The 21,576-nt window shown below is 41.1% G+C and overlaps 1 protein-coding gene across 3 annotated transcripts in view; it reads left to right on the plus strand.

Moving 5' to 3' along the window:
- The window catches only part of FRAS1 (Fraser extracellular matrix complex subunit 1), a 423,027-nt gene that overhangs the window by 133,058 nt on the left and 268,393 nt on the right, over nt 1-21,576 (plus strand). For all 3 annotated transcript variants that reach the window (XM_024577139.4, XM_053922841.1, XM_045184911.3), the window contains exon 3: nt 14,290-14,397. In XM_024577139.4, coding sequence (XP_024432907.2) covers nt 14,290-14,397 — 108 coding nt within the window. The remainder of the gene's footprint in view (nt 1-14,289; nt 14,398-21,576) is intronic.

Raw genomic sequence — 21,576 nt, forward strand, 5'->3', positions numbered from 1 at the left:
AGTAGGTTTTATTAGCTTTATTCTTTTAATATAAATGGAAATTGAGGCTGAGTCAGGTTAATTATCTTGCTTAAGGTTCTATAACTATTATGGCAGGGAGATAGCTTCCAGCACAGAGTTGTTTGGGTCCAAAATCCAACTCTAGATTACGGAGGATGTTGCCTAATGTCTGCTTTTTGGGGTTTGTTTTTTTTTTTTGGAAGAGGAACCTGAGGCCCAGCAAGTGACTTGTCTAGTGTGCTGGGCTTGGTAAAAATCAGGTTCTGACTCAGTCCAAAGCTCTTTTTTCATACTATGTTCTTTCTTCAATAGTATGTTTTTTCTTTATATTCTTCTGTGTCTGGTTTGGGTTGAATTTTTTTTTGTATCTTTCACATTGCTTAGCACCATGATAGATCCTCAATAAATCCTTGGTGAAGTATGTCCTTTTTTTAAAAGATTTTATTTATTTATTTTTAGAGAGAGGGGAAGGGAAAGAGAAAGGGAGCAAGAGAAACATCAATGTGTGGTTGCCTCACGTGTGCTCCCTACTGGGGACCTGGCCTGCAACACAGGCATATGCCTTGACTGGGAATCGGACCAGTGACTTTTTGGTTCACAGGCTGATGGTGTGCATGTGTGTGTGTGTGTGTGTAGAGAGAGAGAGAGAGACAGACAGAGAGAGAGAGAGAGAGAGAGAGAGAGAGAGAGAAAGATCTGTCCAGAAAAAGTCCAGCCATTGTTAATATAATGAGAATGGTTTGTGTGACATGAATGTAAACTTCCAGCCAAGGAGAGTGGACTGGAATGTGCATGCGTGACCAATGACACCTTCACTGAACTAGTCAGTGGGGGTGGTAGACGCTGTTGAATGAGCCTGTGTACTCTGTGGCTGTTGCATTCAAAATGATCGAGTAGAGCAGTGAATCTGCATCACATTTTGAGTTAAGCTTGAACATTCCTCCACAGAAACTATTTGGATGATTCAGAAGGCCACAACTTTGGGCAACTGGCGATGGGCAGCTTCATCATGACAACGTGCCCTCTCATGCATCATGTCTTGTGTTTTTTGGCAAAACATCAAATTACCCAGGTGACTCAGCACCACTACAGCCCAGATTTGGTGCCTGTGCCTTCTGGCTTTTCTCAAAACTAAAATCACCTTGGAAAGGGAAGAGATTTCAGACTGTAGATGAGATTCAGGATAATAGGGTGGGGCAGCTGATAGTGATTGGGTGAACTGCGTGAGGTCCCAAGGTGCCTACTTCGAAGGGGACTGAGGTGTCATCGTCCTATGTACAACGTTTCTTTTATCTGCATCTTCTTCAATACATGTCTCTGTTTTTCATATTACTTGGCTGGATACCTTCTAGACAGAATATATATATAGTTTTATCTTTGAGAAATTAAGTTGATATTTTATAATAACGGCTGTCAAATGTTATGGGGTCTGCATTCTGTTTTTATACAGTCTCACAATCTTTATCTTTTAACATATTCATTCAGTGTATTACTGCTATTTTAAGGTTTATATCTACTATCTTACTTTTACCTTCTGTCACCTCTGTCCTACTTTTCTCTTTCTCTCTCTTCTTTTGGTTCAATCTAATAATTTTTGTATTTTAATTCCCCATCAATTAGCTTGTTACTTATACCTGCTTTTATTGGATTATACTAGAAATTATCACAGGCATTAATCATTTTATTTACTTTCTCCCAACTAGTACTAGGATCTTGAAACACTTTAACTATCCTTAGTCCTCAACTGTCTTATGTGTTATTGTTGTTATGCATTTAATATTTACATGCATTTTAAATCCCATGATATTATTATCTCAGGTCTTTATTTAGATTTACCCACATATTTATCCTTTTCCATTACTCTAAATTCCTTCCTACATTACTGTATTTTCATCTAGAATCACTTTCTTTGTTCCTAAATGACTTCCTTTAGATTTTTTTTTTTTTAGTTTGGGTCTGCAGGTGACAATTTCTCACAGGTTTTGTTAACTTAAAACATCTTTATTTCACTATTATTTTTGAAGGCTACTTTGCTGGGTGTAGAACTCTAAGTTAGTGTTTGTTTTAATTTATCCGTTTAAAGATTTGTTTTCTGACTTCTATCCTTTTTTTTGTGTGTGGAGAAGTTAGCTCTTGGGTTTAGTGTTCTTCTTTGAAGGTACTTCCCTACCAATCTATGGCTTTTAAGATTTTTATTTATGAAACAACCTAAGTGTCCACTGATGGTTGAGTGGGTAAAGAAAAAGTGGAAGATACAATGGAATATCATTAAGCCTTAAAAAAGAAGGAAATCCTGTAATAACACAGATGAACCTGAAGGACATTATGCTAAGGGAAATAAGTCAGAAAGAGTAAGAAAAGACTGCATAGTATCACTTATATGTAGAATCTAAACAAAAAATATTACTCATAGAAACAGACAGTAGAAAAGTGGTTTTCAGGGGCTGGGGGTGGGGAGAATAGGGAGAGATTGAGAAAAAAGATTTTTCTCTTTGCTGTTGGTTTTTAGTAGTCTTACTCTGATGTGCTTTGGTGTTTATATTTATTCTGCTTGATATTCCCAGCACTTACTGAGTCCATGGCTTGATGTTTTTCTTTCACTTTGGAAAATTCTTAGCTATTATTTTTTCAAAAATTTGTTTCCAGCATTTTCTGTCCTTGCCCTCTCAGAACCCAGTCGCCCATGTGCTAAACCTGGCAACACATTCCATGCGTTTCCCGCATTCTTTTCTGTTTTGTATACTTTTTGTTCTTTGTCCTTCCATTTGGATATTTTCTATTGATTTACCTTTTTGTTTACTAATGCCCTTTGGATCTCTATCCAGTATGCAGTTCAACAAAATTAATCTCATTTGTGTTTTTCTGTTCTAGGTTTCAAATTAATTATGTTTGTAGATACCGCTTATCTGATGAAATATTCATAGTTATATTTAAATCTCTAATATATTTTTTTATTTTCTTCTGTTATCTTCACAAGGTCCCAAACAAAATAAAGTACAACTTTTATTTGAGTTACAGGGTAGTTAAGTTCCTGGGTAATTTAGTGTACGTTGTTATTGCTCAATAAATTCTTTGTGTTAATATGTAAAGCAGGGCTAGGATATATAGTCAGTAATGACAAACAGCTTTTTCACTCACATAAATGTTTGGTGGGACATTTGAAAGTCACGTGAAAGTGGGACAGTTTTCCTTTGTGCAGGAGTGTCTTGCCTATTACATGACATCTAGAGCTTATTCCATGTCAATGGATAAATCCCAACATTCTGCCTTCAGAACAAATTTTCAGATGCCTCCTGGAGGGGCATAGCTCCTGTGCAGGATCCTGCTTCCCATTAAACAGTGAGGCTGGGCACCGTAATGACATCTGACCCAGGCCTCGGCTAGGCCTGACAGCAGGCTGAGTAGGTGGGACTTGCCTGGGTCAGTGTGTCAGTACAACTCCCAGCCATGTACTGGATGGCCAGTTTTACGAAGGCAACTGCCAAGAGGCTGGCTAGAGAGAAAAGGTAGGGGCTGAGCTCGTGAAGCAGAGCTTCAGATGTTATGACGCGGCTCTGGCATGTTGGAACACAGCCGCATCAGGCAGACGAGGCTGGCGTTCAGTCAGAAAGCGAGGGGCCCCTTCGGAGCAAAGGCCTGGACTGAGTCTAAGTCTAGAAAGCAAGAGCTCAGACGACGCCTGCTGAAATGGCCCCTGCAGCTGCAGGGCAGGCTTTAGAGGGCAGCACGGGGAGTAAAGCGCTGCTGCCTGTGTATTTGACTTCCAGCAGTTACATCACAAAATAGCTAGCAATTATTTAAATTTGAAAATATCCACTCATCCATCCATCCATTTATCCACTCTATCAAAAACAATATAAGTGCCTGTTATGTTTCATTTACTATGGGAATACAAAGCCGCTTAAATATAAAGGAATTGTTCTCCCTCTTGGGAAGGGAGAGAGACAAGTAAACAACTAATTATAAAATGAATGATAATGATCTGGTGGAAGAGGAAGACAAGAAAATAAATAATTTTAATATAAGAGATGATATATCTATAATGTAATTTTGTCTGCCAACATTTTGAATGTTTAATTTTCTTCTCCATTTGCCTTAGGAATATGAAATGAAGTCTGAGAGCTGAATTGTTAGAGGGAAAAAAGTCAATTACTAGTTTGAGCTCTATTAGAGTCTCCCTACTATCTGGATTGCTTCAGTGGAAATATGAGGCAGACTTTTTAATCATTATAGAACTTTTTATATCGTTAACATCTATAGGAATTTATTTTGTCATTGAGGTGCTCTTTGCTGGGTTCCTACTATAACAGGATGGTGTTAGAAAGGATGAAAAAATTAGAAGGACTTCAGGGCTAAGCCTGTGTCCCCATTGTTTCAGAATTTGGAACGGGTAGCACATTTATTGGGGAATTAATTGTATTCTGTGTTTTGAAGAGATTTTTTCCCCCCCAGATACCCTTCCAGGGGTATAGTTTCCACAGCCCTATACTGGAGTGTTTTGTAAACATTTAAGCTGTGGGAAAGTTAACTTTCCCGTATTGTGGGAATTTTCCAAATCTCTAAATGCACCACCTATTCTTCTGTCACAGAAAATGCCACGATCGACACATTAAGATTGTAGCAAGTGATCACCGGACTCATCGCTACTGTTTACTTCATGTTACCTATGGACCGTCACTGTGCTAAGTACATTCATTAGGTTATTTCATCTCTGCCTCCCTATTGGGGCCTACCTTCTCCTAGTTTATATATTAGGACATGGGGACTCAGAAAAACTAAGAGATTTGTCCAAGGTCCCAAAGCTAGGAAGTAATTGAATTAGTATTTGAACCCAAGGTTACCCACCCTACCGTATTGGCATGGTTACCTGAGTTTGTGTGGTATATAACCTGCGTTCATAGGCCAAGGCTGTGGACCCGGAGGTAGGGCTGGTGGGAAAAACATAATCTGCAGATTCCAATGGATGCTGATTCAGATATAGTTTCTATCACTTATGAGCTTTGGAAACATTACTTAACCTCTCTGAACCTTGTGTTCTTCATCGGTAAAATGGGGATGGTAATCATATCTGTCTTAACATATTTTAGGAAGAAATCTAAAATATAGGAATGCTAAAGAATCTCTATTTCTTTTCTATGCAAAATGGAAATTGGAGGAGCAAGTCTGGCTTTGTGGAAGCAGGATGAGCTTTGGGAACATGAGACAGGGAACACTGACTTAGTCTATCTAGGAGGCAGGCATGCCTCCCTGAGGAAGTGGTGTTTCAGCTGACGCTTGGGGCACATGTGGAAGTTGGAATAAGAGGGCAAGAGTGTGCTATTGCAGGCGCGGGGATCGTGTTAGGTGGGTAAGTCACTTAACCCCACAGTTTGTTCCTCTGCAGGTTTGGCAGTGCTGCCCCAGTGTGTCTCACCTTGACCCATTAAAATGAGAAGGTAGAAGTAAGAACGATAAGACTGCCATAAAATATAAGGCACTCATTGTATGATACTACATATAGCATGGAAGAAGAAGGATGGGTCTGAATCCCAGATTTACCCATCGCTGGATGTGCTCTGGACAATTCACCCAGCCTTTTCCTTCAATCCTGTTCCGTCATGGATAGAATAAGGGCAGTGGGACCTTGTTCGCAGGATGCTGGGAGGAGCAGTGAGATCGTGAGTGTGTGGGGACCTGGAGAAGGACCGGCCCTTGGCGGTAGCCTGGTCCCTTTCCTTCCCCCGCCTCCACCTGTGGTACAACACTACTGCAAGAAGATATGTGTGTCAGGACATGAGGCTAACTTGCCATGCTATTCGCGGTCTCTTGTCCGCAAGGGAACAAAGGCATTTTCAGTTGTACATAGCAGCTCTCTTTTCATCCGTGATCCATGCTGTTCCTTCTGTATACAAATGATATTCTTGTGGCTGATGCCTTCAAGTTTGTCATTTTGAGGCAGCAGCAGCAGGAGGAGATCAGGTACAAGCTAATCACTCCAGGGTGCTGACGTGGGAAACTACGTAGGTCCTTGGTGTGGAAAAGAAGAAGCTCCATAAGGGGGCGTTACAGTGTATGGAGCAGTCCTTTGAAATAGGTTTCAGACAAGAAGTCGTTTGCCCTTTGCACTTTTATTTGGCATTAATGTATATTTTCTCCTCCTGAAAGAAGAGAATTTCATATAAACACAAGGATTCAGTCTTTGTTTAATAATAAGTGTTACATGAGAAGTTTTACATGAATTTTAAAATGAGACCAAATGGAGAACATATTGTTTATCTAAGCTGTCTGAGGAAAAGCACTGGGGGAAAGACTTGAACTGTAAAATAACCTCATGAAAGTTATTGATTTGTTTCTTTATGGTTCCTTGCCAAACAAGAACCATTATTTCTGTGCCCGAACTGGAGCTGGGTCAAAGAACTGTTTTTTATGGATTATCCTTCCTAAAAACCAGACTTGTCAGGAAAATGAACCTCCAGAAATGAAGACACGAGGCCCTGTTGAATACTGTGGCTCTTTTATTGCTTTGAAGGACAAGTAGGGAACACACTTAATTTTTAAAAGCTTCACTGAGTGCAAGGAAGTTTGGAGATAACTCGAGAAGTTTAGATAAATGGCTATTACGTATTTGGTAGGTGGTTGTAAGTAACTCCATTCCCCCATGGCAGCTCTACTCCAAAGCTCCAATTCTACGTGTGTTCTTCTACCTTATATTTAAAAAATGACTTTAGAAGATCATATAAGTTTCACTTGCTATGTGTGAAAACTGTTCCAGGCATTAGGGACACGGTAGTGAACAAAACAAACAAAATTCCTGCTCCCCTAGGCTTTTGTTCTATTGGGGAAGAGAGACACCAGCAATAAGCCCCTGCATAATATAATGTCGGGTGGTGGGTGCTAGGAAGAAAACAGAGTCAAGGAATAAAATGACAGCAACATCCTGCCAGAGGAGGTGGTGTGTGAGCAGCCGCTTGAATGAAGGGTAGCAATAAGCCACGTTGACATTTGGGGGAAGAGCGATTCAAGCAGAGAGAATGGCATGTTCTACAGCCCTGAGCTGGGAACGTACTTGGTAGTTTTAGGAACAGCAATAAAGCCAGGGTCACTAGAGCCTGGTAGGAATGGTTTGGGAGAGAGGACAGGAAATGAGGTCAGAGAGAGAAATAAGAAGTCACTGGAACTTTCTAATCAGTAGAGAAGGTGCCCTGACTATGACAGTCCTGTCATGGGATCATTGCTGCACCTTGGGACCTGGCTTGTTCTAAGTACCAATATACACTCTCCAGAAGTGCTTTGGGGGGACTCTTAGCACCCCTTCCCCCAAGGTGCTTCCAACAGCTCTCCTTTGTCAGCCCCAGGCTTGCACCCTCACCACGTGGTCTCCAGCTAGGTCCTCCCGTTTGACTCAAGGAGGATTTGGGTCTCCCGAGGGCCTACCACAAGAACAGAAGGTTGATGCCAGAGATGCCTCAGAACTAGGAAAAGAAACTAAAGGGAAAAAGTGGGGAGAGCATTACGACATCTTTCAGGATACAAGTATACAGGGACCTGAGGCCCAAAGTTGCCCAGCAGCCATTCTCCCAACTCTGGGGAGTCAGGGGTCCTGGTCAAACTCCTCCCACCCAGGAGGTTCTCATCAGCTCTCTATCCCGACAGTAGGTTACCAAGAGGTGGTTTTAGGGATCTGAGATTTTTGTGGAAAATCTTTATTTAGAAAAATATGTTTTATTGAATAAATGGGAAGCACGTATGTATATTCATTATTACTGGTCAAGCTTTTCTAGGAAATTTTAATATGCTAAAAAGCACATAAGTTACATATTTTTATTACTGAAAAAATAGAAAATATGGATAAGAATAAAGGAAAAAACTAAAAATCACCTAGAATTCACACCCAGGAATGAGTAACCTTCACTTAATGGTTTATATAATTCCATACTTTGTTTCCATGTATGTATTTTTTTTTACAGAAAGGCATATTTTCATACTATTTTTTAACTTGAAAGCACTGCTTTGGGGGAGCTTTACTGCTTCTTTCTCATTTTTGGTGTAAGAAACCAAGAGAATTTAAAATGAGATGAATTAATAATTAAAGTAGGGTTATTATACCATTTAGATGAAAGAAAATTTATGTTGATAGTTGATATGCTGCTCTTATAGATACTATAAATAATTTCCCCCAGAAATTTAGGTACCGATGAGGAATATAGTCACTGTTTATATTTAGTACTAATTAAATGTCTGTAAATACTTAACCAAGTAAAATAAGTTTTTTTTCTTCTTTTTCTTGAAGCATCTTGCTATTATTTTAAAAATATTTGGGGATGGAGGCACTGCATTCTTTGCAAGAACATTTTATTCACATATTATTAAAAATATAAAAAACTTTAAACAGATCATATTTTCATTGCTTTTTAGGTTTGTCAAAATCTAATCCTTTAATCTATATTTTGGAGAAAAACCGTATGAAGACTATTTCTATTGTAGAGTGTGTTAGATTGGAAGATAGGATTCTAAAGCAACAGAGTGGCAATAGTAACATGGAAAATCTGTAAAAGTTATTTTACAATGTTATTTCTTTTCTCTTTATGACTTTATCCAAAGTTTTAGCTATTGAGGAACTCTAGAATCCCTACTGTCATAAAGCAATTTTATGGGACCACAGAAATTGATTCTTAAAGTTTTAGACATAAAAGAATACATGGCCATCTGCCCAGGCCTTGGTAAAGGGCTTACTTTACTTAAAAATTAACTATACATTGTTTACTCTATGAAGACATTATTACCAGGACTTTTTTTTTTTTTTTGACAAGTCCAATGCCTAGATGAAGGGAATTTTTTTTTTTTTTCAAACAAAGCTTGATTGAGTGAAGTGGTAACCTTTCATATTATGGGGATTTTGTAGTGACATCACTTAAATGTTATTTTGTCAAGGTCTTGCATCCTAACTAGCGTGTCTCAATTCACATGGACAGATATTATCTTGAGGGTGAGAAAATACTTAAGGTTGTTCATTAGTGAATTCCCCCAGCACTCAGGAACTGTGTTGGGTGATGGGGATGTACAAGGAGGAATAGAACGAGATCTCCTACCTTGAAGAATCATAGTGTAGTAGGAAGATATGTAAACAAATTCAGGAGGGCTTCCTGGGACCAAATAAATTTAATTTGGAATTAACATAAAGAAAAATTATGATTCTATGAACAAAAGTGAAAAATTATTCCATGTTTTTATAACTCTACTGTTTAGAACCAAACAATAAGCCAAACCCAGTGGTGGAGGACTGTTGAAAAGAGTAACTGACTATCTTGGAGTCTGGGGTCACTGAGGAAATAACTGAGGTGCAGACGAGAACTTGACAGTCGGTGGGGGAACGCTGCATCTGGATAGTAAAGATGATTGGCGCCTTAGAGCCGTACTGACCTCAAAGGAGCATGTGGAGGCAGTATAGCCACCCACTGTCTGAGTGAAGTGAAGACATGGCTTCATGGCTACGTCAGCTTAGCGAGACAGAGGCTTTTCCAGTTACCTGCAAACGCCATCTACTGTATGGATTCATTCCTCCCTTCTACTGCAAAGCCCTGGGTTCTTTCAGTGCTAGGACCCCAATTCAGTAATGATGTCACTTTGTTTTACCTGTGTAGGCTGGACTAGGAAGATGGGAAACTCAAGGTACTTATGGGACTACTTCCACTCTGAGAAAAGGAAATGTTTACAAGGTATTTGTTAAATGCCTGTGACATCGTAGAAAGCACTTGGTTTAAAAAATAAATTATGTTGAGTGGACCTTAGTAATTTCCAGGCACTTTTCAGATCTTTTCAAATACATCATCTCATTTCATTCTTTCAATAACTCCATGAATTAAACATGTGATCATCCCTACTTTACAGTTGAGGATCCTAGGATACAGAGGCCTTAGCTTGATAAGGGACTCACCAGTGATAAATGGTGACTCCAGGATTCACCGGCAGCCTAAAGCACAGGCAGCCTGAGTTCTTAGAGCTCACAGGGCTTTGTGAACTTGGGCAAATTGCTCCATCTCTTGAATCCTCATCAGTAAAATGGGAATAGTCATAATAAGGATAGTGCCAGCTCCATAGGGTTGTCACGCAGGTAAGTGCTTTGCAAAATAGCATCCGTGTGCACTTACGTCCCTTTCTGCTGGGTCCAGCCCTCTAGGATGATGGCAGAGGTTGAGAAAGCAAACGAAGCCACCCTCCTTCAGTACCACAAAGGCCTCCTATCATCAGTGTTTTCTGCTTCAAGGGCTCCTATCATCAGTGTTTCCTGCTTCAAGAGTCAGGCATAAGATAATGATCAATAAATGGTAGCTGCTGGCTTTGTGAAGTTGTCATTTTTACTTAATCTGTATCCTGAAACTAATGTTGTTTTCTTGAAATCAGCAGGAAACATATTACATTGTGCTTGGGAATGGAATTTGTTTTTTCTCACCTACTTGTCATTACTGTTTGGTTGAGTAGACGTGGGCACACTATTGCCAATTTCAGAGGAATGCGCTATAACAATAAAGAAAAAAAGAACATCAGAGCTTTTCCAGTAAGCTTCTAGTACTCATTTGGTTTGACTCAGATTTTGGGGGAATTGGCTACTGGAAATGTAATCTCACCTCAGATGTATTTTATATTTCTTAAATGACTTTGGTTCTGAGGCACATTCCCCAAGAGATTATATATGCGTTTAACATTTCTTAGCCTGAAAGGATGACTTCATTTTTGCACATCCATGTAAATCAGGACAGTGTTGGTATGTCAGACATGGTCCTTCAGAGAAACAGAACCCATCGGAGACATTTTTTAAAGGAGCTGGCTTGTGCAGTTGTGACAGCTGGTAAGTTCCAAGTCTGCAGGGCAGGCTGGCAAGTTGAAAATTCAGGCGAGAGTTGAAGCTGACATTTTGAAATTTGTGGGGCAGGCTAGTGGTATGGAAATTCCAGCAGAATTTCTGTGTTACAGTTTTGAGGCTGAATTGCTTCCTCTTTAGGAAACCTCAGTTTTTTCTTTAAAAACCTTCAACTGATTGGATTAGGCTCACCCTCATTATTGAAGGTAATCTCTTTTACCTATTTAATCAACTGATTGAAGGGTTAATCACATCTGCAAAATATCTTCACAGCAACATCTAGGCTGGTGTTTGACCAAACAACTGGGTATTATATCCTAGCCAAGCTGACACACAGTATTAACCATTACATTGGATTTCAGTATTTTGGTGTGAAAGTGTTGCTAGCCTCTGCCTGTTTTCCAGCTCATCTAGTTCAAATCGAATGTTGGTGTTCTGATGACTCTATCAGGAAATTGGACACTGCTCATACTCTGTTTTAATAGCACTTGACTTGGTTGACTAAGAAAAAAAAGGATGAGAATTTTTAGGAAGAAGGAAAATGTCTTTGCCAAGTGCCTTATGAACTGTGTACCTGTTACGGAGTCCCAGCCTGCGCGGTTCTGACAGAGATGTGTGGGCCTGATTGCCCACCACCAAGACTCCCAATGCCAGGGTTGGGTGAAAAGTAAAGAAATTGTTTATTTAAAAGTTATACAGATTTAGAATGCTGGCAGAATTCTGCCATTAAGTCCCACTCTCATTAAAATACACACACACACGCACACACACACACTACTGTCTCCCTTTCACAACATCAGGCCAGTTTCAGAATATGCCAGTCAGAGGTACCGCATTTCAGCCTGGCGGGGGGTGGGGGGGAGGCGGGGAGTCCGTGGCTTAACATTCCCGGTCACAGCTCAGCATCTCAGACATCTCCCATTGATCTGTGCTTGGCTGGACAGGTCCCGCAATCCCCAGCACCATCAGCCATGTTACTGTGTTCTCCAGCTCTTAATCTAAAACCACGTGGAACCTCCCCATGGAGGGCCAGTGGGGGTCCTTCTGCACCCTTTCAACCCATATGGCCAAGAGAGCGAATGGCTGTCATGCCTGGTTTAAATCCTGGCCCCGAGCTTCCAACGTAACCCCATTTCCGACTCCTCCCACAATGGGCTACATTCTGCCAGTCCTCCAGTATCTTACATTCCTTCAGCTGCCATTCCCAGGCCTGGCAGGCGTCTCCTGGTAACACAGGGGAGCCACCCCCCTGCTTCTCCTGATGGCACTATAATCGGGGAACTGCCTCCCAGCCTAATGCATACACTGTAAGCTCACAGGCTAAGTCACAAGTCAGGATACGTTAAAAAAGTCATGCCCATCTCCTTTACCACAGTGGCAGGCACAGCTCTTTAACATAATTATGAAGCTAACCGAGTTGTCAGTAATATAAAGTAAATCTCAGTGGCCATCCTCTGCTTCTCCATCCCCCAAGCCAGATTAGTGGGGGATGTCCTAGATTAGTCCTAGATTCTCAGGCACCCTGAGTTCTGAATCCCATTACAAGCCTTGGTTTATGAAGGATCTGCAGTCACAGCCCAGGACAGTGCCTGCTTTGAGGGGCTTCCATTCTGGTCTAGCAAGCCAACAGCAATGTAAATGAATGCAGGAAACAGTGGGGTCACAGAGCATCAGTGAAGAGCCATAACTGACTGTGGGTGTGTGTTGTGCAGGGTTAAGGGTTAGGTAACATTTATCCTTGAGGTCCAGGCTTAAAGGAAGCATGTTGGTTTGCACTAACTGTCTCTGGGGAAGTGAAGGAGGAGTGGGGGTCCCCAGAAGAGGGTAAGGTGTGATACCAGATAAAGGAGGCTGTGTCTGTCCAATGGCTTGACCAACTGGAATGGAGGGATGAAAGTCTCAGGATTCGGAGATTTGCCAAGACCAGAGTGGGAGGTGAGTGCCTGATTATGACATCCACACTTTATCCCATCAGAAGTAAAGATGAGCCACGTCATAGTTTTAAACCAGAGAATAACAGAGACAGCACTCTTAAAAGAGATTGAGTGTTTAAAATTCAGCCAAACAGGATAGCTGTTTTTAACCCATATAAAATAGGAATTTAGGTTAGGAAATTTCTGGGAAAACATATTTCACTGCAGTCTATGGTGTCGTCCCTGCTTCAGTTTGCAGCCATCATAGCAGCCTTGCGAAGGACGGAAACTGGTCTCTGTGAGTTCTGTGCGAGGTAGTTGGGCTCAAAGGTACTTCAGAGTGGGCACAACTGAAATATGGATTCAGCCCGATGGATAGTGGGAAACAGGAAGGAAATTTCTGAGATGTTTTTGCATTGAGCTTAGTTTCACTTTTCTTTTATGACCGTTACTTTGTTTTCCAGTTTGTTGAGAATATAGTATCATCAATTTATGTTTATTTAATACCTTCATGTTAATAATCCCAAATAACCTGTGGGATCCTTGTGGATCATGCTTTATGTATAACATGTGCCGAGTATGCATCTGGACACATAATAGCCACTCAGTGTTCTTGGGGAAAAGCCCCAAAAGTCCAAATTCAGGATTAACTTAGAAAAACTGACATGTGGCCTTATTCAAATTCCTCAGAGCTTTAATAGGAGAAACTTACATACACGGGCAAAGCAGCTGCTCCCGGTGGTGGAAGGCCAGGAAAAATCCACTCCCCTCCCAGGACAGGATCCCTTTTTATGGGGGTTAATAGTAAAACCAAGTGGTGGGTAGTCACGTAGACCACCAGAAGGAACAATGCATGCATAAGTTAACAAATAACATCAGGCAGTTATCACACTGTATACATTCATTCACATCCTTCCTGGGACATGATGGTTATATTTGGGTGGCATTATGGTTTTCTGGGTAGTCAGACAAGCCTGAGGCTTCAGAGAGTTAAACAGAGCCCAGCATTTCCCAGATGCCTTTGCTGCTGGAGCCATGTCGCGTCTCAAAGTTCCCTTACAAGTGTGTTGGCTGAGCTGCCTTAAAAATTTTGAACTACTTACTCAAGTCCTTCTTGTTTCTGATGCACATTAAAGTAGGTAGTAGCAAAGAGCTGGGAAATGCTGGCTAGTGCTAGTCCAAGTGTCATTTTCCTTTAAACAGGCTCTGATGATTTCTGCTGCTTAACAAGAAACATCAAGTCAGGGAGCAGCTTGTCCTCCTGATGTTCCAGGTCAATCAACGGTTTTTACTCTGGGTATTGACAGCTCTCGGCTGCATGCCCTTGTCTTTGGCTACGTGGGTTGACTGTGGCGCAATGGATTATGCTGCTTTCACTGCCTCTCGAGGTTTAGCCAGTGCCCAGCAAGCACTATGTGTGCCTGTGACTTTTCCTTTGCCTTTTAATTGTTCAGGCTCTGGGGCTGTTGATGGTGCTGCTTTTGTGTGCTCACACCTTGACTGATCAGTTTTTAACTCAGAGCTTATGCTTCTTTGTAGGACGCCACAGTTTGGAAGCCTGATTCATGCCAGAACTGCCGTTGCCATGGTGATATTGTTATCTGCAAACCTGCTGTTTGCAGAAACCCTCAGTGCAACTTTGAGAAGGTATGATAATGTAGACTATGTCCTAAATGTATTGGTAAAGTCAGTGAACAGTAGGGCTTTTGCATTTCTTTCAGCCATTTTGTTTTGACATTTATCCCAAACTAATTGGAAGCTTTCTGAAATGCAGGAGAGAATTTTTACATATCATATTTAATAATATATTAATTTCTGTTTATTGAGCATTTAGTTCTCTGGACTGGGCCCCTCAGTTAAAACTTTTACAAATGTTATTCCATTCACTATTTGTGGGATAGATATCTTTTTCTTCACTTTACAGATGAGCTAAGTGAAACCCAGAGATTTTAAGCAACTTAACCGTGATTGTGCAATTAATAAACCAACTGCTGCCCAGAGATTTTTTTCTGGGTCAGACAGTTGCCAAAGCCACTGATACTAACCATAGCATTTACAAGCCATTGAATGGATTGAAAGTCAGAATGAACTTTCTCTTTTGGCATTTGTGGCTGATTTATTCAAGTATTTTCTTTTTAATTCCCAAGTGATTTATCCTATTTAGGACAGACTTCTCAAAGGTGATTCTCTAGACACATTATTTGTTCTGATTGCGTTTCTGTGCTGCCTTGAGAGGCTTTGACTCAGGAAATCTGGTATTTGAACAAGTGAACGAGGAATAATTCATCTTTTCCCTTCTGTTAGAAATGCTTAGGTTTTTTCTCTACGTACACATCTGTGTTGTTAGAATATTTTTTTCCAGGTGCTGACTCATTTCTTTTTAAGTGAGGCTATTAAAATAAAAAAGCTTAAGCTTCAAATTTGAACATTTGAAACTCCCTGGAGAGGACCAATTATTTTTTCTAAAAAAGCATTCTGTCAATTTCACAAGCACACTTTTTTTTTTAGTTTTCTTCCTCCCCCGACAATAATTAATCTTGAGCTTTTATACCATCTACTGCTAATAAATTTCTGTTTGTTTCTAACTTTGGAGTGAAGGTTCTCTATACCTTTAAGGTCTTACTCAGTTTCTGCATGGGTATATTTCTGAGAAGCTCGTGTACATTACATGTTGTTAAATTTGATAATATTTCGTGGTATATTATGGGACTTCCTATTTTATGGAGTAAATACTCCTAAAGGATCACTATTTATTTATTTAAAAGATTTTATTTATTTATTTTAGAGAGGGGAAGGGAGGGAGAACGAGAGGGAGAGAAACATCAATGTGTGGTTGCCTCTCATGTGCCCCTTGTTGGGGACCTGGCCTGCAACCCAGGCATGTGCCCTGACTGGGAATCGAACTGGCGATGCTTTGGTTCACAGACCAGCACTCAATCCACTGAGCCACACCAGCCAGGGCCTAAAAGATCACTATTTAGCTAGCTGAGTAATTCATGTCAAAATCTGAGCTGGTCATGTTAATGGCCATGACAACATAAAAATGTGTCCTCGTCTACATTACATGAATAATTGTGATGTTACAGAAAAAGCCCTGAATTAAATGTTATAAGACATAGAGTAGTGTGTATTGCTGAAAACTAAATGTGTTCTATACCAGGGGTCAGCTGACAGAATCTAGCCTGTATGAGCTGTGAACAAAGAATGCTTTTTGCATTTTGAAATGGTTGGAAATGATCAACAGAGACAATATTTCATGATGTGAAAATATTAAGTTTCAGTGCCCATAAATAAAGTTTTATTGAAACACAGACAGACTCATTTGCTTATGGACTGCATTATAGTGACAAGAGTTGTGTAGTTGTGACATAGACCAAAGGCTTAAAGTATTTACTGTCTGGTCCTTTGCAGGAAAAGGTTCTGACCCTTGATCTATACCAAACATGATTTTTATCCCTTTTCATTTGTTCCTTTCCTGATTTTTCTCATCTCAAAAAACGGCAACTCCCTTCTTGCCCCTCCTCAGGCCAGAAAACAGCGTCATCTCTATCCCCCACTTTCGCCCACGTCCCACGTCTAGGACATTAGCCAAGCCGCCAGCTCTGCGTGAAGCCCTGCCTTGCATATGCGTCTTCTCTGCTCTTGCTCTGGTTCCATCTGTTACCATCTTTTGCTTCATTCTCACAGTAACCCCTTAACTTTCTTCACTGTTTCTGTGTTTGCCTTTTCCACTGTAATCTTGAAATAGTAGCCAGAGTGAGCCTTTTGAAATTGAAATGAGATCATGTTGCTTCTCCACCTAAACCCCTCCTATGGCTTCTCTTCTCACGGTAACTCCTCAGTGTCCTTTAAGGTGCTGTTGTACCCTTTCCATTAACCGACTGTTCTCTCCCTCGCTCACTCTGCCTTAGACATCATGCCTGCATACTGTTCGCTGGGTATGCCAGGCACACTTCTGCTGTAGGCCCTTTGTGCTCTATGAAGAAAAACAACCTCTGTTTTTCTTCAAGACATATGTATGCCTTGATCTTTACTTCCTTTAAGTTTTGCCTGAATGTCTTTGTATTTAAAATTGCAATCCTCCACCCCCTGCCACATATTTACTATCCATCTTCCATGCTTTAGTTTTCTTCTCGGCCCTAACTACTGTCGAGCATACTCTGTAGTTTACTTATATTTCTTGTCTACTATCTCTTTTGTTCCCTGCATATCCTCTGCACCTACAATAGCACCTGACACATGGTAGGCACTCAATAAATATTATTTGACTGACTGTGTGAATGAGTGAGAGATAGGGCTATAGAGTTGATGAGTTCAGTTTTATGAAGAATCTTGTAGAGTGTACTATGAAGCTTGGAATTTTATTTTGAAGATGATAGAATACTAATGAAGTTTTCAGGTATATAGATAGAATGGCCAGCTTTTTCTTTTAGAATCATTTCTCTGGTTTTTATTTTTATTTTTTTTCTATTTTATTTATTTATTTTTGGAGAGAGGGGGAGGGAAGGAGAAAGAGAGGGAGAGAAACATCAATGTGTGGTTGCCTCTCATGCATCCCCGACTGGGGACCTGGCCTGCAACCCAGGCATGTACCCAGACTGGGAATTGAACCAGCAACCCTTTGCTTCACAGGCCTGGCACTCAATCCACCGAGCCCCACCAGCCAGGGCCCATCTCTCTGGTTTTTGAAAGATGGTACACAATAGTAAAAATGAGGAGATTAGTTCAGAAGCCGTGAGGCTAATCCAGAGGAGAGGATGAGCACTGAAGTCAGAGCACTGGCAGTGTTGGAATCAAGAGGAAAGGGCAGCATGAAGAAATCTTTAGGGGATAAGTTCCAGGACTGGATGAAAGTAGGAAGGCAAGGGGAAGAACAAGGAGAGATGGCTCCCATATTTATGACTTGATGACTAGTTGGTTAGCTGAGCCATCAATTGATATTGAGAATATAGGAGAGTGAAGAAAAGCATCCCATCAAGGAGGGAAATGATGATTTCAGTTTGGGGCACGCTGAGTTTGAAGTGTCCACAGAGAAGCCAGGTGGCTATTTCATAAAGACATGATGGAATACTACACAGCAGAAAGAAAGAAGGAGCTCCTGCCCTTTGCGATAGCATGGATGGAACTGGAGAGCATTATGCTAAGTGAAATAAGCCAGGAGGTTAAAGACAAATACCATATGACCTCACCTTTAACTGGAACCTAACCAACAAAACAAACAAGCAAACAAAATATAACCAGAGACATTGAAATTAAGAACAAACTGACAGTAATCAGAGGGGAGGTGGGAGGGGATAATGGGGGGGGAAAGGGAGAAGGGTTTTCAGGAACATCTGTAAAGGACATATGGAGAAAACCAAGGAGGGGTGGAAGCAGGGGAGGGAGGTGGGGATGGCTGGGGTGGGGGTAGAGAGGTGGGGGGAAAATGGAGACAACTGTACTTGAGCAACAATAAAAAATAGTTTAAAAAAGACAGCTGGATATATGAGTCTAAAAAGCTCAGAGGAGGAGGTGGAGTTGGAAGATATAATATAGATATAATTAGCATATAGACAGTTGTGTAAACTTGGAGAATACAGTGAGCTCATCCAAAGAGATTGTATGAAAAAAGAGGACAAGGCCTAGGATGGAATTTTGGGGAATACAATTATTTAAGGGGAGGGAAACATAAGAGAGGGAACCTAGGAAGATTAGAACGTGACCAAGAGGTAAGAGGTAAGAAATGGTCAGAGAAGAGAATAATGTTATGGTAGCCAGGAAAATAGAGAGTTTCCGGGAGGAGTTTGTAGCAACAGTGTTGATCACAGGTGAGCCCGTGTGTGGGAGAACTGCTTAATACGGTCCACTGGACTTGGCAGCATGTGGGCCACTGGGGACCACACTGAAGCTGGGCATTGAGGATAACAGAGTGGCAGGTGTGGAAGCTATATCACAGAGGTTTGAGGAATGGATGAAAAGTGGAGAAGGGAAAGACAAATAAAGGCTTCCCTTTCAGGGAGCTTCACTGAGAATGGAAGAGAAAAGGGACATTAGGCAGACACCACCACCTCTGTGACATTTCTATGAACTTCCCATCCCCAACCACTGAGCCTCCTGTATGTGCCTTGGCACTCTGTGCTTTCCCTTACTGCAGCCCTCGACCAGACTGCAAATGCCTGTTTGTCTGCTTCTTCCCCCAGACTCTTGGCTTCTTCAGGACAGGAGCTTTGCCTACTTCGCTGTCGCAGCCCATTGAACAGCGTAGTGTATGGCACACTGACGATGCTCAGTCAATACTTGTAGAATGACCAAACAAGGGAAAGGAGAGGGTTTTGCTTTTGTTTTTGATATTAGCATGAGAGATGTATAAGAAGCTCAGGAAAGAAAGGGGAATAACCTAGAAGAAAGAGAGTAATTGAAGATATGGGGATTGGGTTAGGAGGAGAAGCAGAATGAATTATTAAAAGGAGTAGTTTTGTATAACAGAGTGTGTGGGGTCCAGAATATGGGGTTGGGAAGACAAACTCACTGTCTAAAAGGGGACAGAAAGAGCCACGGTTGGATACAGATAGTTAAATTTGTGGGTAAGAAGAGGGGCAGGATACTGAATTAGTTCACATTGAATGAGCTTACTTTGTGAAGACCTTGCAGTTTTATTGGCATCTGGAGAGTAGTGAATGTTAGCTGTCACTAGGGGAGAAAGGGACCAACTGAGGTCAAGGTAAATGCCATTGTGGCTGGTACTAAGGGCTCACAGGAGCAGGGGACCATGAACCTGTGGGGGGTATCAAGCTGCATGGTAGAATGATTTTCTCAGTCATGCTTCCCAACCAGTTGTCAGAGAGAGTAAGGCAAATTGTGAAATATGTCCAGGATTGGGATTCTGTCATATTAATGGAGAAAAAGAATAGAGGTGCGCTTTGGCTGGTGTGGCTCAGTGGGTTGAGTGCTGGCTTGCAAAAGGAAAAGTTGCCAGTTTGGTTCCCAGTCAGGGCAGATGTATGGGGTGGAGGCCAGGTCCCCAGTTGAGGGCATGCAAGAGGCAACAAATTGTTTCTCTTTCTCTCTTTCTCCCTCCCTTCCCCTCTCTTTAAAAATAAATAAATAAAATCTTTAAAAAAAAGGAATAGAAGTGCAGAAAGGGTTGAGTATTGAGGATAACAACTCGGAAAACAAGGCCAGCTGAGGACTGAATGACTGCAAGGGAAACAAGTGCTCTAAGATGTTTGAAGAATGTGAGATGAATGGGAGTGAGGGTGTGAGAGAGAGCTGAAGGCTGGGAGGCTCAGATTTGGAGAATTAAAAGTGTCTGGTATAGGATAATTTGGAGTGTGGACAGAACCTAAAATTGACCATGACCATGGGGAACTCAAGTGAAGTACAGGTGAACAGTACTTGAATTGAGGTGGCTAAGAATGTACAAGGATAGAATGTTAAAGTACTCACGCCCATGGACATTGAGGTTGTCCAGAATTAATTCTAGAAATAGGGCAGCAAAGAACTGAGACCCAGGTGCCCAGTCTTTAGTGAGTGACTATGAAGGAGTGGTCAGAAAATTGGTGAATGTCATAATCACAGAGAATAAAGTCTAAGGAGGTTCCTTCCCTGTAACAATAAGATTGGGGTTGGACCAGATGACCCAGCCATAAGAAACTTTAACTTCAAAATCATTCGAGTTTATTTCAGAGCATTTGGGTTCTTTGTTTTAAGTAATAAAGTAGATCATAGAATGATAGAAATACAGGGGGCCTTTAGAATTCAGTTAGCATTTCTATTTTATAGACAAAGAAATGGACTTTTAGTGGTTTAGTCACTCGCTTAAAGACACAGAGCTAGTCAGTGGCACAGCTGTGACAAGAACCTTAGTCCCTGGCTAATGACTCAGTGTAATTTCTACTCCCCCATGTGGCTTTTAAGTTTTCCTTTCCATTTCTCAGCAGCATGCGTTGTTATTCAGACCTGCTGTGATATGTTTGCATTAGCTATGGCCCAAGGTAAGGAATCCCCATTGTACACTAAGCTAAATTATTATTATTACTAATGGGTTCCTATTATGTGTTTATTTTTTGCTCATGGATGGACTGGAAATAACCTAGTGTCAATGAGAATTTTGATAGATAGGTACATGTATGTGTGTATATGTGGATGAATGTATCTACCTATTCATTCTATCACCTATATAATAGACTACATCCATAATCTATGTCCACGTAGAATAGCCAGCTAGATAGGGACAGAGACAGAGGCAGAGACAGAGACAGAGCCATTTAGAACCTTGACTATTTAACCCAGTCCTCTCTTGAAGGTATCTGAAAAATATTTAGGTATAGAGGATGATGTCATGCAAAGGGACACTGTGTTAGTACATGGGACAGGATTCAGCTGCAAACCTCCATGCAGATAAGAGTATTCACCTAATCAAGTTGTGAGAATTAAATTATATATACACATATATACACACACATATATATATACACATATGTGCATATATGAGGTCTGTCTGGAAAAAGCCCAAGCATTGTTACTATAAGAAGAGTGGTTTGTGCGACATTGATATAACCTGGCAGCCAAGGACAGTGGACTGGAATGCGCACATGTGTGAACAATGACGACTTCACTGACGGTGGGGGCAGTAGACACTGTTGAGTGAGCATGTGTACTGTGTGGCCCGTCGCGTTCAAAATGAATGAGACAGTAGAGCAATGAATCTACATCAAATTTTGCATTAAGCTTGAACATTCCTCCATGGAAACTATTCGTATGATTCAGAAGGCTGCCGCTGTGGACAGCTGGTGATTGGCAGCTTCATCATGACATTGTACCTGCTCATGAGTCACGTCTCATGCA

This window comes from Desmodus rotundus, chromosome 4 (genome assembly GCF_022682495.2).
Source record: "Desmodus rotundus isolate HL8 chromosome 4, HLdesRot8A.1, whole genome shotgun sequence".
Classification (NCBI taxonomy): domain Eukaryota; kingdom Metazoa; phylum Chordata; class Mammalia; order Chiroptera; family Phyllostomidae; genus Desmodus; species Desmodus rotundus.